Here is a 15,364-nt window from a genome sequence, read left to right on the forward strand (position 1 = left end):
TTGGTTCATTGTGTGCCTGTAAATGTTAGCTGTCACACCCTATCTTCTAACCCTGACCCCAGAGCCAAATCAATAACACCGAATGTGACACGAGGAGGAGATGTTCAAATTCCAAACAGGTTTTCCCTCCTCTGGATGACATATTTTCGAAGGATCGTCAGGCTGCTAGGCTTCAAAGCATTGGCGCGTCTTCAGAGTTGAGAGTTTGCTCCCGTATTATCGGGGTCAGCTACTGACTTCTAATAAAATCTGACCCGGCATCTATAAATGATCTTTTTTAATGCGAGTGGAGAGAACTTTTCAGTAGCCTTGGTACGTCGCTCTCTTGTACCTTGCATGTTTTTGTGTGTTTGTTTTGCTCTCTACCAGCGTCCATGGCTCACGTTTACTCCGACATTCATCTGGGAGCAAATGGCCATTTTTAGCCATTAGCTTCTATGTCACTGAAATCTTGGCTGGTGGGATTTAACAAAGATGCAGACGAAGCAAAGAGTCAGATGAACTCGTGAACCTTACAACCTTGTCCTTACCACGCCTGGATAACAGAAAATGGACAAACTGCTTCTTCTCAACTCCACAAACGTGGACTTAAACAGATCTGCCCCCTTTCCGTTTGATCAAAACTTTGCACTGTGAGCACACCCTGTCATCAGTGAAACCATGGATTCTGCTCTCAGATGGAAACTCCTGAGATAGAATGTCAATTTTGGATTTTAGTCTCAACCTGAAACTATCATTTTAAAGTGCATTTTCAATTAGCGCAAGTTGTCTTTGCCGTAAATCAGCGTTTGCTGGAAACATTAATATGACACAAGAAATCTGCAAGGGGAAAATTGCTGCTTCGCTCCAATGCACACCTTCTGACAATTTTAGGACTTCAGCGAATAATGACTTCATGTAACAAGATAAAAAGAAATCAGATGGCCATAGATCAAACAGGAGACGGCCATATTTGACATGTTTGCAAAGAAGCTACTCCGGTGTTTCCAAAGCTCCGGCGTTGCCAACAGACGGATGTGAAGCCGTGTGATGAATTAAAGGTTTAGGAACATGTGCAGCCCAGGCCCTGACATCTTGTTTCTCTCCAACAGCAAGCGATTGAGGATCTGCAGATGGAGGAGGACAAAGTGAACCTGCTGGCCAAAGAGAAAACCAAGCTGCAGTTGCAAGCCGAAGATGTAAGTCTCCATTTTCTGACATCCAAGATCTCGGGCTGGAGTGATATATTCACCTCTAGAGACGAAACAAGATACGATAGTTGACCCTCTGTGAGGCTTCCTTTTCTATCGGCCTCTGCTTCAGCAAATTGGTCACAAAGACCTAGATTAGACATTTGCAGGAAGACTGACCTAAAATTGTGTTCATTAATTAAAGAAATGCAGACAGCATTTTTCAAACAGCAGTAACATCTTGCTGAAATAAAAATCACTGTCAGTGGAGGACAGTCCAAAGCCCAAATACAGCTTTAAACAGAACCAACTTTAAAACCAAAAGTATGAACTGAAGCTTGATTGTTGGGTACACTTATATCTTCCTGCCTGTTTAGTTGGAATTTCAGCTAGAGCGGCTTCAGCGTGGCGAGCCTGAGAAGGCCAGGAGGAAGCTGGACGCTGACAGCAGATCTATCAAGGACGGCTTTGGAGAGGTGGAGAAGATGAGGAGTGGTTTGGACGATCTCATCAAACGGTCAGTGTGTTTTATTTTCTGATATAAAAACTAATTCATAGCAGAAGCAGCGGGCTGTCATGGCAGCCTACACACGCTCTTACAGGAACTTGTGCATATTCAGCTCTGACAAACTGGCAACAGGCAGAAAGAAAAATGTCCAAATGCTGTTTGAAACGGTATTCCTAAGGTTTAGCCCAGATGGGTCAATAGAAGTCCTACTAACACAACTTCTGATTTAACATGATCTCTACTATGGTTTTTGCATTTTGTTGACCGTTCCAGGAAACCATAAATATCAGCTAGTTAGCTACCCAAATACAAATGTCTTTTCCTGCCTTTGAGTGGCCTGCTTCTGGCCTTTATGGTATTCTAGATAAGTTTTCTCTTGTCACATTTGACAAAAATGCCAGCAAAGTAGCACAGTACATATTTTAACAACTTGACCCTCTGTGAGTAGCATTACAACCAAAGTCATAGCAAAATGAGGCCGAACTGAACTGTATCCCAACACTAGCTCTGTAATCCGAGGGTTGGAATACAGATCATTCAGTAAATTGAAATTGTATTAAGTCCATTTATTTCAGGAACTTTATCTCTAAGTGAAACACACTATACAGATTACACAGATGGATGTTTTAATTAATTTTTTAAAAAAATTGCTGATTATGATGATTTTACGCTTACAGACAATGAAAACAAGACATTTAAAATTGGAATATTGTGTCATACCGATAAAAATGTCAGCAGAATCTAAAATCTCAGAAAAATAAAATCTGATTTCACTAGAAACAACAACAATAATAATAATAATAATAATAATAATAATAATAAAACAATTGAAAAAATAAATATACAGGCTGTAAAACATCCATTTTCAAAATGTACAAAATGCTAAAAAAAAAAAAAAGTGACGTGTGGTTTTGTATCTAAAATCTCATAATTAATCCAATATTAACACATACTCAATAACAAGAAAGTTTAATCCCTGCCTAAAGGTTGTCAGTTGTAAAAATTGTCAACCTGAAAACCTCATCTGAACACATTTTCTAATTTACTGAATATGACTGTTCAGCATCCCAGCGTGGGTTAAATCAAACCATTTCTTTTGGTGACGTTGTGTCTGCTTCTGTGTGTATCTCAAAAGTTTTGAAGACTGGATTGCTGTCATTTCAGTAAGAAAATACAGCATATAACAGCTTGAAAAGCAAAGCTTATCGCTACTGTAGCTTAGCGGTCGCCATTGAAGTGCTTTTGACTCTTTTGATGGTCACCTCTCAGAATCAGTCTGTCTTTTCTGACTGGTTTTCATATAATGTCCTCAGTCATGTTTAGACCTTTAATTTTATTCCTATTGAATGACAGCAGAGAGGTTGGTTGAATAAGTACCTGCTTTGACCCGTTTCCTAAGCCACGATAGGATTTGTCTCTTTAATCTCTGTGGAATGCTTGATAATATGTATTTAACATGTCTTTGAAAAGCTCAAAGGCAGGTTAAAAAAAGGAGAAAAATTCCAGTTAGTGTTCATATTTTAAACCCTACCACAATAATAAACATTTACAGAACATTAAATCCAGTTCTTATATAAGCCACTACCATATATCATAATAAACGGCAACATAAGGCTTAAGAGAGCATGGGGAGGCCGATTTATAGGATCTATCTGCATCGAGAGCCGTTGTGTTTCGAGCGTGTTGCGTGGTGAGATCTGAACCGTTTCGAGCGTCAAGAGCGTCCAACAACGCTCCCTCGGCGCGCCGCCACATTGACTATGAACGTAAACCAAATGCTAGGTGTTGAGCAAAATGTCAAGCGTTTGCATTCAAAGTGCAAACGTGTCGAACATGAAGTGTCGGACGCGTTTTTGACTCGCGTAACCCTTTTGTTGTGAACGCATCATAACTCACTCGCTCCTAGGTTACCCAGCAACAACCTGTTGAGTAACTGGCACAGCAGCAGTTTCAGGTTTGGCCGCCGCGCCTCACAACTACTTAAAACTAAACAACGGTGAAGAGTGAAAACTGGATTAAACAGAATTAGGTCACGAGGTCAGCTTGGCTGAATTTCAGATATTTAAAATATAAAACAAATCAATAATTATTCATATACAGTGATATGAAACGCTTATATCGTGATACGTTTTTCCAGACATTATCGTCCACCTGACTGAAATATACAACCAGCGCTTCAATAGGACAATTTATAATACAGTATGTACATTTGTTTCAATGGCCTACTTCAAGTCTGAAACTAAATCCAGATAAGATTTCACTTTGGCTTGACTTCAGATTTATGCTCTACTTTGTGTTGGGGATCTCCCTGGAGACCAAAGAATACATTCTCCACAGGCAAGGCATTCATTAAGGTCCCAACATGTTGCTATCTGCCCTCCGTAGTGTGACAGCAGAGAGACGTATCTGCTGTACCTCGCAGCTACAATCAAAAGAAGAAAAGAGCCAGGTGTCGGGGGAAGACGCAGACTACACGCAGCAACTCGGCTTGACCCCGCTCAGCATTAATAGAGCCAATGAGTCGCCTCGTTTCTCGTCCTTCCCGGGATATGAGATCTGTCAATTCAGCTCGGCTCACGCTTCGGTGGAGCTTTATTGGATGCCGTTGCAATAATAAAACAATGACACGTGGAGAAGCTCATCAGTCAGCCGCACGCTCCATCGGAAGAGTTCGTTTCTTGTTGACTGAAGGTTGTATCTTTTGTGTGCTCTCCTCCTGTGTGAAGGAAGGACTTGGAGATCAGCAGTGCCAGCAGCAAACTGGAAGCAGAGGAGGCCCTCAACATGGAGCTGCAGAGGAGGAGCAAGGAGCTGCAGGTCAGGAGCGATACGAGTTTACGTTACCGTTAACAGCTGGAAAGGTGACCAGGTCAAACACTGAGAGTGGAAACACATCATGTGGATCGACTCGTTTCCTTCGTTAAAGATGCTGTTTTGTATAGTGTATATGCTACACTGCAAAAAAAAAAATCTAAATCTCACAAAGTATTTGTCAGGTTTCTCGTGTACCTGTCAAACTCAAGGCCCCGAGGCCAAATCTGGCCCGCCGGAGCTTTTTATGTGGCCCTCAAGACTCCCTATTACCTTGCAGTTTTTCACAAATCTGCAAAACTCGCCCAGAGTCAACACATTTCCACATTTCTTTCTGATTTTACTGCAGGTTTTCTCAAAATTGGGTAAAAACTTTCAGTTTAAGTAAAGCTGCCTCAGCCTTACTTAATGTTCAGTTATAGGCTCGTTTTGACGAATAACAAACGGTCACAGTTAACACCAGACAATAATGCAAATGTAACAATTTCTTAGTGTATTCCTAAATTGCCGCCACAAAATCTGTAATAAAAACAGTCACAAAATCTTAGAGGAACAGCTATTAATTGATATCTTAACAGTCCAATTGGTTTTGTTCATAAATTCTGGCAGAACCGGCCTCGTAAGAACACTCAGATTTTTAATATGGCCCAAATTGAAAATGAATTTAACACCCCTGATTTAGTGTGAATATGTTAGAAAACAATAAAACCACTTTACAGGAAACTTTTCAGCAAAATATAGGAGCTTCTTAAATCAATAACTTCTTAATATTGATGAAAAAGAAGTTATATTTCACTTATAACAAGAACATTTTCCAAGTGGAATAATCTACCAATGGAACTAGTAACTGTTTCATTAATATTAAGGGATCTTTAACTTCAAACAAGTTGCTATATCTTGTGGAAAAGTTATTTGCAAAGTAGTTTTGTCTCATTTCAAGTTTTCTAAGATATTTTCACTAAAAACTTGACTAAAAATACTCGGTAGATTCTTTTGTTGTTGGACATGAATGTGGTTCTGCTGAAGTTGATTGGTAACAAGTACAGGCTAATTAATTAATGTGTCCCTTGTGTAATTTCTGCAAAATATGTCAAACATAAGCTGATTCTTAGTCTTCCCTTCTACCCCCCACAAAGCTCAAATCTTGTTTTCATCAAGCTGTGTGCGGTGCGTTTAGTCATCTGGATTTTACAGTTTCACTGCCAGGCCCGAGTTCTCAGCTCCTTCCTGACTCAGTCGGCGCTGAGTAGAAGCTGACGACTCGGTGGACAGACGCGTTCCTGGCTTTCAGCAGAGCCGCTGCCGTCTGCTTGGTGATCGGATCAATCGCTCCCAAACCGTCAGGACACGGTTTGCAACCACCTGGATCTCCTGCCTCCACCTGACGCTGCGACTGCGTACAGTCAGAAACACGCTCTTGTTTTGACTCGGCTTCATCTGTGTCATTTATGAGGAAGTGAGGCGACGTAAAACGGACCGGGCTCTTGTTTCATTGCGTTGCTGAATGATCTGCTCCAGCTTTGGCCAGCTGGCTAACAGATCAGCTCAGACCCTGTCTGTTTCACAGGCTGACGTTGTTGTTTAGTCTTAAATCTCATGCTAAATGTTTTTATTATTATTATTTATTGTCAGTTGGAAGAGCTAACAGAGCTTTTGTGGGAAAGTGAAACTGAACGGACAGTGAAATAAATATCCCAACAAATCAAACATTGGATTTTGATCCGATGATTGCTGAGGAAAAACCTGGGCAGTGAAACATTTGCAGTATTTAGACTGGCCAAGAGAGGTTTTCAGTACAGATTTGGTCAAACTGTCAAATTCTCTGACTTGAAAAGCCTTCAAGCCCATCTTTGAGTCAAGCCAAGCACAAAAATCTACCGGATCAAAAAAAGTCAACTTATGTAGAGCAAGAGAAGCTTGTTCGATTGATTTATCTAGGAGAGAGAGAGTTGAGTTGTCAAGAGCATCATCTACAGAAAGAGAAGCTTCGACAGGCCCCTCTAGGAAGGTGTAAAAGTTATACAGTTATTCCTGTGGAGAAAACATCAAGAGGTTGTCAATGAAAGGTGCTGTTCCACTTGGTTTTTGGAAACACGTCTTAGCTCAGAATATCAGTAGCTTTAAGGGTGACAAATGAACGACCAGAGGATGCCAAGGACGCTTGTCTTTGCAAGATGGAGGTTAGCGACAGAACTGTCCTTGGCTTAGCACAGCATTTTGATAAATATGTTACATCTTTTCTGTGGATTACACTACTTATTGTTTGCTGCAGCCTTTTGTAAACTTTGTCCTGAGGCTTTCTTGGGAATCTTGGTGTGTCATCCAGATAGCATCATGTCTGATAGCATACATTTCTGTCACTGGCGTGTGTTTAGTCTATGTCTGTCGCTCGCTTGTAGAGATAAGGATGTCTGGGTTTAGGCGTAGATGCAGGTGGACAGGCCAGTTAGCTGTCTCCTGACCTCCATCGTCTGCTATCTTTCGACGTAATGGTCACGCAAATGCGTCTGTGGACTTGCCTGGATTCAAAAAAGAATGCTTTGTCTTTCATAATAAATGAAGCCGCCTCCTCATCCCATAATTCAAAGCAGTTGGCTTAAAGGGCGGCCAGCATGCTTCATTCCTCACCACAGACCCAGGTTCTTTAGTAGTTTTATTGCGTGGCCATAAAGCAGTTACCCTCAGCCGGAGTGCTTTAGGGTCATCCGTGTCCAAACAGATAAGAATCATTTTGGTTCTGCAGCAGATGTTTAGCTCAAGGTGCTCAGACTGTGCCGCAAAACAACAAAGCTTGGCATGAGGAAATGTTTTGCATCCATAAGCCTTTTGGAGTGAAAGACGTACCCGAAAGATGGTAGAAGTTCATGATTTAGGAGTCATTAGCTTGTGTCCATCTTAGGTTTAATGGCATTTTCAGAGATGAAAAAATGCCCCGTAGATTTTAGCCTTTCTTTGTCGATGCTTAATAGACTGAGTTTTCATCCACATATTTGTAGATTGGATGACGGATTGTGGAAGGAAGTGAAAACTGAACTCACAACTTTTCAGATTGCAAAGTGACTGATCTTGAGCAACTTTAGTTGACGTGGGACCGGCTGGTCCATCCACCCATTGATGTCATGGACAAACTCACCCAGCAAATATGAGTGATTGCGATCAAACAGAAATATAAAGCTGTGCATCATCAACATAAGCGTGATTTAGAGATGTGGTCATTCACTATAAACTGAGTCTGAAGGGAATAAATGAGAGTGACAAGAGAATGGAGCCTTAAGAAAACTTATAAACAATGTTTGTTTGCTGAGGTTTATGATTGTCAAAAGACACAAAAAAGGGCGTGGCTTACGACTCCCCGTCTTCACCTTTGATGGATTTTCCCAGCTTTCACCGCCCAAAGGCACTGAGTGCTTTAAACACAAGCAAAGTTGTCGATTGTTCACATCTGCGTCAGATTGTACTCATTCCACAATTGGACTGGGTGATAAGGTATTTCAAAAGTATTTCAAACTGGCCACATGAGCCAGTTTGGTGTCCAACAGTAACTTGTGCATTTGATATTTCATTAAATGAATGGCACAGTTTAAATGTTCCACTTAATTTTCACCTGTATGCTATAAACACGCTCAAAATATGTCTTAAAAGACTTGATGCGTCTAGAGTGTATCCTCTATCATCTCCAGATTCGGCTGACCTAACCAGTTTCATCACCTTCGAGTGCGAGTCTTTGACCAGGTGTACAGGGCCTGTCGTCGTCAAATCAATCAGACACTTTTACTGCAGGGTTCCAAACGTCCAAAGGCATTTTGAGGAACCAACATGTAGGGTCTTGTGTCGCTATGAATGAATTACAGTATTGAAAACATGAGTATTTTACAACAGCACTGAGTCTGAAATGGTTTTGTTTCTCTGGTGAACAGGCGGGGGTTTAATAATGTTCTGTTGAGAGTGGATCCTCAGGAAATAACAACCCACGCTGCTGTAGATCCCCTTTGACCCAAGTGAGGAGACATCAACTCTTGAGGCCACATCTGATTCCAGTTCATGGACAATTATTATCGTTTCAAAAAGCAGCAGAGAAAATGAAGCAGAAAAGACACAAATTCATGCAAATTTGAAGATCGAAGCCCCGCAACCAAATTGGGCCGATTTTTGTTTGGATTTTATGATGTTATCTCCTCTAGATTTCCGAGTGAGTATGGAGAGATGTGAGCAATCATTTAGGCTGGAGCCAATTTCATGTAAATCTCCACAGCAAACGCCAGTACCCTACACGTTTTGTACAATTGTTTCTGGACCCCTGGATGTGTTTTGAGGCAGCGGAAGGTGGGAATTTAATGAGAACCAGATATGTGAGAGGGAAACTGACAGGAAGACGGAGAGAGGCTGAGCGTTTATAAGGGGGTGTGGACAGTAACATGCCGGAGGGGATCAGCAGCAAGGTGTGTGCATGTGTGTGTGTGTGTATGTGTGTATGTGTGTGTGCACATGTTTGGGACAGTCGGTCTCTCATTCAGTCAGTCAGTTGGACTGCTGCTCCTTCGCCATGGCTGTTCTCTCCACAGATGTCCTCCGCTGGCATGTAAGTCAAACATTTCTTTGGGTCTGTGTAAACTCTGAGAGAGCAAATGATGAGCTATTATGAGTAATTGCTGGCAACAAGATATTTTAGCTGGATCAAAGATGGCACGGGTCGCCTGAATGATCCCTTTCGTCGGAGTCCGAGGCGTCCGGTGCTTTTGGAGGTTTTGTCACGCCGACAGGCGGCTTTCACCGCCGTCGGTGAACCGCAGGCGGCCCCCGGGCTTCGTGCCATGTCAGACACAACTTCCTGACACCGAGACAACGATAGAAAACGAAGATAACGGCGAACATGACACAACACGGCAGGCTGCGGCCGTGCAAGGGAAGGGGGCAATAAATTTTTATCAGCAGTGGAAAACACAGCTTTGGCAGGAGATGAGTGCAGCAGAAATGTGCTGTGAGTGATTTATGTTTGCGAAAGCATTTAGATTGTTTATGATGGAGAGTGGGGGAGGAGCACTTCAGGGTCACTTAGTTTGAAAGAATACCCCTGGACTTGTTCAAGAGACAATAACAGTATTAATAAATTAGAATTATTTTTACCATTGATTGTACGATACAGTTTTGTGCCGTAAGCATTGAAATGTCTTCTGTGTTGAGTTACTAGTTGTTACTTTTGTAACATTATACCTTATCATTGTTAAACCTTGACATTTTTTGACTTTATCATAATTAATGAAGCATAATATCTTAATATTGTAGGTTTGTACATACAAGAACATCATTAAATTGATCAGCTCTATTGATCAGAGCAGGATCCTTTGCACTTTGTTGCTCTGCAGCGTTGACGCAATGCCAAGAAGAAACAAAGCGGTGACCTTAGAGAAGCAACTGTTGCTACTGGTCAATCTGAAAAGGGTTATGAGGCCAGTTCTGAACAATTTCAAGTTTCATTTTTCTAAAAAGGGAAACATTGTTCACAAGTCAGAGACTCTTTTTCCCAGGATTGGACAATCCAGTAATCGTCCCAAGGGAAGGCAATGTACAATTGCAAAAAAATCCAAGAGCTCCATCTTGGACTCTGCAGGCCTCAGTGGTCATGTTAGATTTTAATCAATCAGTCAATCAAATTTGTTTGTATAGCACATTTCAGCCTGACTCGTTTTCATGCTGTGCTTTAATGCTAGGCTAACGTTAGCATGTCTTCTCTGTTTTTATATGACTTGTTGATAAAGCTCAATGCAGTTCTAGTTAATTCTGTGCAGACAAAATCTACAAAATGTTAATTTAGGTTTCTTATTGGTTTTGATTGACAGTGTATTTAATGTTTACTCACCACATTATTCATCCAAGGACAAAAAATGTTAAATTTTTCTTTTTAAATTTTTTATAGCATTGTTTTCAGTGGATATTGTTGTCTCTAATGACTTGTAAGGGTTGTAAATTGATGCCAGAGGGTTAAAAATCCAATAATTATGATCCCAAGCTGATAGCTGGAATTCCTTCAGGTGTTTACGGCCTCTGGTTGTGTTTTTTTTTTTTTTTTACTCTTATCTGCTCTGTAATTAACCTTGACTCGCCGCAGCTCTGACTTTTAGCCATGGTTGTAAAATGTAAACGAAAAATAATAAAAACTCTTCAGCCAAATTCCTCAAATGTCAGACAAAATGGCATCGGTGCTTTTTGGTCTCGCTGACCAAAGCGCAGCTCGGTCAGTCCAGCGTCACGCTGAAGATAATCACTGGTGGCTGCAGGACATTCTTTCTCTAAATGAGTACCTGAGGAAAGGGGGGGAGAAAAAAAAAAAGCCAGAGGCGTACCAAATCTCTGGAGAAAGAAAAGCAAACGAGACGGGCCCAACCGCACCGAAGTGCTGGCCTGAAATAGCGAAGCGTTTTTTTTTTTTCTCCTGTTGTAATGACACAGTCTTTACTTGGAGCACGTTGTAATATTCTTGTCATACTTTGCAGTTCGGTGAGAGCAGCTTTTCGCTTCTCGCTCATGGAAACGATTCTTCTGTGTGTCTCTTCAGGCCCGCATCGAAGAGCTGGAGGAGGAGCTGGAAGCAGAACGGGCCATGAGAGCGAAGGTAGAAGGTTTTCTGTTGCTGCTTTCTCCTCTACAGATGACACAAACGCCGATCGGCTGGAGAGGAGCATGATGTGGATTAGAGATGAATTAGCATGTTCAGCTTCACTGAACCTCCTGGTTATCCCACCAAATATTGATTTCTGAACTCTTCCTGAGTTGAAACGTTAGTAGTGTTGTTTCTAAATGGATATTTTTCATTTTCTGCTCATAAATACAAACTTTTTGCTGGGAATTTCAGAGACGTGTTGTCAGTAGTTGATAGAATAAAAGAACAATGTTCATTTTACTCACACATATAACTACAAAGAGTAAAATCAGAGAAACTGATCATTTTAAGTATTTTTTATTTTTTTTGCCAGAGCTGAATATATAATATATAAATACGCAAATTGGAATTACGAATATAGATTTGATCAGTGGAAACAAGGCACTTTTTGAAAAGAGTCAGTAAAAAGTGTTTGAGCTAGGACAAAGTATTTTATTCTTTTACTTTTTGATCTGTATCAAAATCAGTGTGTTTCGTGAAACTACAACTACAATCACCACGAGTCATGTGATCGACAACCAGAGGCTGCCACTGACAGAAAAGAAAGATCATCAGATTTTAATGGTGGTTTCATATTCAGTGGCTACACCGCAGTTGCAAAGTCGCGCGTCTGTATCAGCGTTAGCGAGAAATCGCACCCATTTGTAACGGAAACTCATTTCCAAAAGCTTTAGCAGGTTCACTTGCTGCTGCTCCGCTCTGGTCATCCCAAACCATCTGCACCTGGGATAACACTCCGGTTTGGGTCAGACCTTGTGTTTCTGATCAGCACATAGATCAATCTCCCCAGCCCCCCGGAGCACAGACAGGCTTTTTCCTCTGTCTGATGTTTCCCCTCACACACAGGCAAAATAAACACCAAGACCTTCTGCCTCTCCACCACAAAGAGTCCAACACATCCTCCCCATTAAGTGAAGCTTTCTGGAAAAACCACGTCTGCGTCACATAAAGCTTATCAACCGAGGAGCTTCAGAAGTATGTTACTTCGAATAAGTCCCCTCTTAAAGCCTGTGTGTGTTTAAGCCCTCATACGGAAGGTACGGAGTGACAGTGGGCCCGAGGGCGTGTTGTCCACACCTCTTTCCACTCTGGGTGGTATTCTGTTAAGATGCTAGCCGGGAGCCCCTCCGGCCCCCGAAAAGCCACAGAGCGGAGCCAGAGGCACGCGGAGGCTTGCAGGTCTTTATCTGTTCAGCAGCCTCCGTCTTCGGAGCGGCTCAATTACAACATACCTCGGCTGCAGACAGGCTCGCCTTTGTTAGGCTCTGCTCCTCGGGTCACACTCGGCCTGATAGCATCAGGAGAGGCAGAGCGACAGACGGCGCTCTTTTTTTTTTTTTCCAGTGGATCCTCTCCCGGGTGGAATGCCAGGCAGCCAGACACACATGCCCACACACACATACAGATGGTTTCTTTCAGAGGCATATACGCTCTAAGGATTCGCTGACACCAACCCTGTTTAGTCCTTAATTGTTTACAAATTTTGATCATTAACGTCTCCGGTGTTAACGTTGACCACTGTTATTAACGTTAACCGGAGACGTTAATGATTAAAATTCACAAATGTTAACAGTTATTAACGTTAACAGTGGTTAACCACGCAGTGTTTCACACAGGCACTAGCTGTGTTTCGATCCAAGGTTTTTCTTAATGCAGATTTTGAGGAATTGCATGAAGAAAAGAAAAAAATTCAAAGTAACTACCTCAGTTCCACTCACTTGAGATGGTTTTTGAATCTGTGCTTTATGGGAGAAATGTCTGGTTCAGACGTGTGGTCCATTCTAGTTTTCAACTTCTACGTCTTGTTTGTTACTGACGAACATCCAAAGAAATTACACTTTTGCTTTTGCTTATTGATTCACTCCAAACCAGTCGATGAAAATTAGTTTCCCGAGCTTCCTGGTCACTTAGAAGACCCCCACCCCTCCATCCACCTGTCAGCTCCTGGAGACTAGCCAGCAGCAATTAGCAAATTCCTGGTGGAATCTAATGAGCTCATTAAAGGAGCCCCTTTTCAGTGAAACTAGTAAAAATGTTGTTGAAGAGTTAATAGAGGAGCCATTTGTGCTGACTTACTGATGGTGGAGTTTCAGAAAGAGGAGGAGTTTCTTAAAGAGACAGAGGCCCAATTTCATTCCATTTAATTACAAAGTCAAAATTTTTTGAAGTTCTATTTGACATATATAACAACTGAAGGTAACGTAGTTACTTGATATAAAATGGAACTATGTGCCTGGAAAACGCATTTAAAATCGATTTGTGCTTATACCAAACAAAAGATGTTAGGAAACAGCAGCAAAGGTATTAACTACTCATAACTTCCCGGCAGAACCCCACTTAGGGAAGACAACATACTCTGTTTACCCCTGCTAGACTTTAAGCCGCGCTCGGGATTTGTTTTGTTTCTTTCTTTATGTAGCTTCGCCCAGCGAGGCTTATGCAGTTTTAAACTAGAAAGGCGTAAAGGAACAGAACATTGGACATCTGTACAGCTTGGGTTTCTTTAGCGGGATGGATGAGCGCCGCAAAGCTTTTCTGTAAACGCGCCTTTGTGTGTGTGTATGTGTGTGTGTGTGTGGTGTGTGTGTGTGTGTGTGTGTGTGTGTGTGTGTGTGCGCGCACGGAGACAAACAAGTCCTCCACGCTCTTGTGCAAACGGAGGGATGACTCTGCCGTCTGCAGCAGCAGCAGGGCGTTCTCTGGGGGGTCCTTCCAGCTCATGACTGGAGGGAGCGGTGTCGGGCGGTGTTGACTCAGCCAGCGGAGCGGTCCGGGCCGATGACTGAGCCCAGTGTTCGGCGTTAGAGGGGGCGGGCCTTCACAGGACAGGTGGACGTTATTTTGTTCGGGGAGAGGGGGTTTGTAACGAAGGCCTCCGGTGTGAGGCATCTGTTTTCCGTTGCGGGCGGCTGCGGCTCATTGTTGCGGTCCGGGGGGCCTGAGACTCTCGGCGAACTAGTCTCAACATCTACCCCTGCCTTTAAACCAGCTGGAAAAAGAAAAGAAAAAAAAAACAATAAAATTGGCCGTAAAAACAACAAGTACATCTGCTTTGCTCATGGAGACAGCTTTACATCTTTAATTTAATAATTCATGCAACGTGAAGGTCAAAATGTCAGAGTATTAACTTTTCTTGTTGCCGTCGTTTGTTTTGCCTTCTCCTCGTTGGGATCATTTGGTGATCCCAACGAGGATTGTTGTTATTTGGTACTTTCTGTGGCTGAAACTAAAGAAACAAACTAATAATAAGGTTGCGTCACGAGAACATGAAATGTAATCATTTGAAGCCTGCGGACAGAATTTTATAAGGTTGGCACTTCTCCAACACTTAAAATGACAGAAAAACTCCTGATGCATCTAAATAGATCTCAGTCCGTGAATCAGAACATGCCTCCATTTGTCAGATTCAAAGGAGCTTTTAAAAAATAACTTCACTTTAGCAGCTATTAAAATGTTTCTATCAGTCAGAAGTGATGCATTTATCTAAAATGTAGTGTTTTCAGCTGTAAGAGCAAATGGAGGCTTGAAAACGGTCTGACGTGTTTTATTTCGATAAATAAATTTTTCAGTGATACTCAAATTTATTGAATTTAACTACACCAGCACATCCTGCTGTACTTGTGTTAAAAAGTGGAAAACAGGTTTGGTAAACTGTGTAGGCAGTTTTTTCCGTTTTCTCTGCAGAGCCTAATGATTAAGGTCAGATTTGTTTTCAGTGACTCAGTTTTATTTGTTTTTAGTTTGTTTATGTATTTTGGATATTTAAATCGTCTTCCAGGTCCAGCATGAAACATTAGAAATCAGTTTATTGGTCTTAGAAAGCCAATAAACTTACTATTACACCATACAGCTTTAGTTCTGAAGTATTTAAAATACAACATAGCGACTGAACTGCTGTACAAACATATAAAGCTGCAGGCGGACAAGGTCAGGAAGTTAGCAGAAAACAATAAGACGACTATAAGAACTTGTATTTTTATGACATTTTACGCTATTAGCCAACAGCGCTCTCAGGGTGACAATTTTATCACTTATCGCAATCATTTCTGAGACAATGAATCGCCCAGTGATGTTTGTTATAGTGACAGACCCTCTTGGCCTTTTCCAGTTGAAGACATTTTGAAATCTTCAGCATCACTTTGTGCTGGAGTTGTATGTTTGACGACGACTCCATCTTAGAAGACCGTTTCACATAAAGGATTAAATCCCCAAACTGGA

At 41.7% G+C, this 15,364-nt stretch overlaps 1 protein-coding gene across 4 annotated transcripts in view; it reads left to right on the top strand.

The window, feature by feature from the left end:
* LOC129377460 (myosin-16) overlaps positions 1 to 15,364 on the top strand; it is a 43,035-nt gene that overhangs the window by 18,802 nt on the left and 8,869 nt on the right. For 3 of the 4 annotated variants that reach the window (XM_055057412.1, XM_055057411.1, XM_055057410.1), the window contains 4 exons: positions 1,092 to 1,178; positions 1,547 to 1,686; positions 4,404 to 4,494; positions 11,042 to 11,098. In XM_055057412.1, coding sequence (XP_054913387.1) covers positions 1,092 to 1,178; positions 1,547 to 1,686; positions 4,404 to 4,494; positions 11,042 to 11,098 — 375 coding nt within the window. Of the gene's footprint in view, positions 1 to 1,091; positions 1,179 to 1,546; positions 1,687 to 4,403; positions 4,495 to 8,853; positions 9,068 to 11,041; positions 11,099 to 15,364 lie in introns of those variants that run through there. The other variant, XM_055057413.1, reaches the window with a different exon arrangement.

Source organism: Poeciliopsis prolifica, unplaced genomic scaffold, assembly GCF_027474105.1.
Source record: "Poeciliopsis prolifica strain line A6 unplaced genomic scaffold, Auburn_PproV2 SCAFFOLD048, whole genome shotgun sequence".
Taxonomy (NCBI): Eukaryota; Metazoa; Chordata; class Actinopteri; order Cyprinodontiformes; family Poeciliidae; genus Poeciliopsis; species Poeciliopsis prolifica.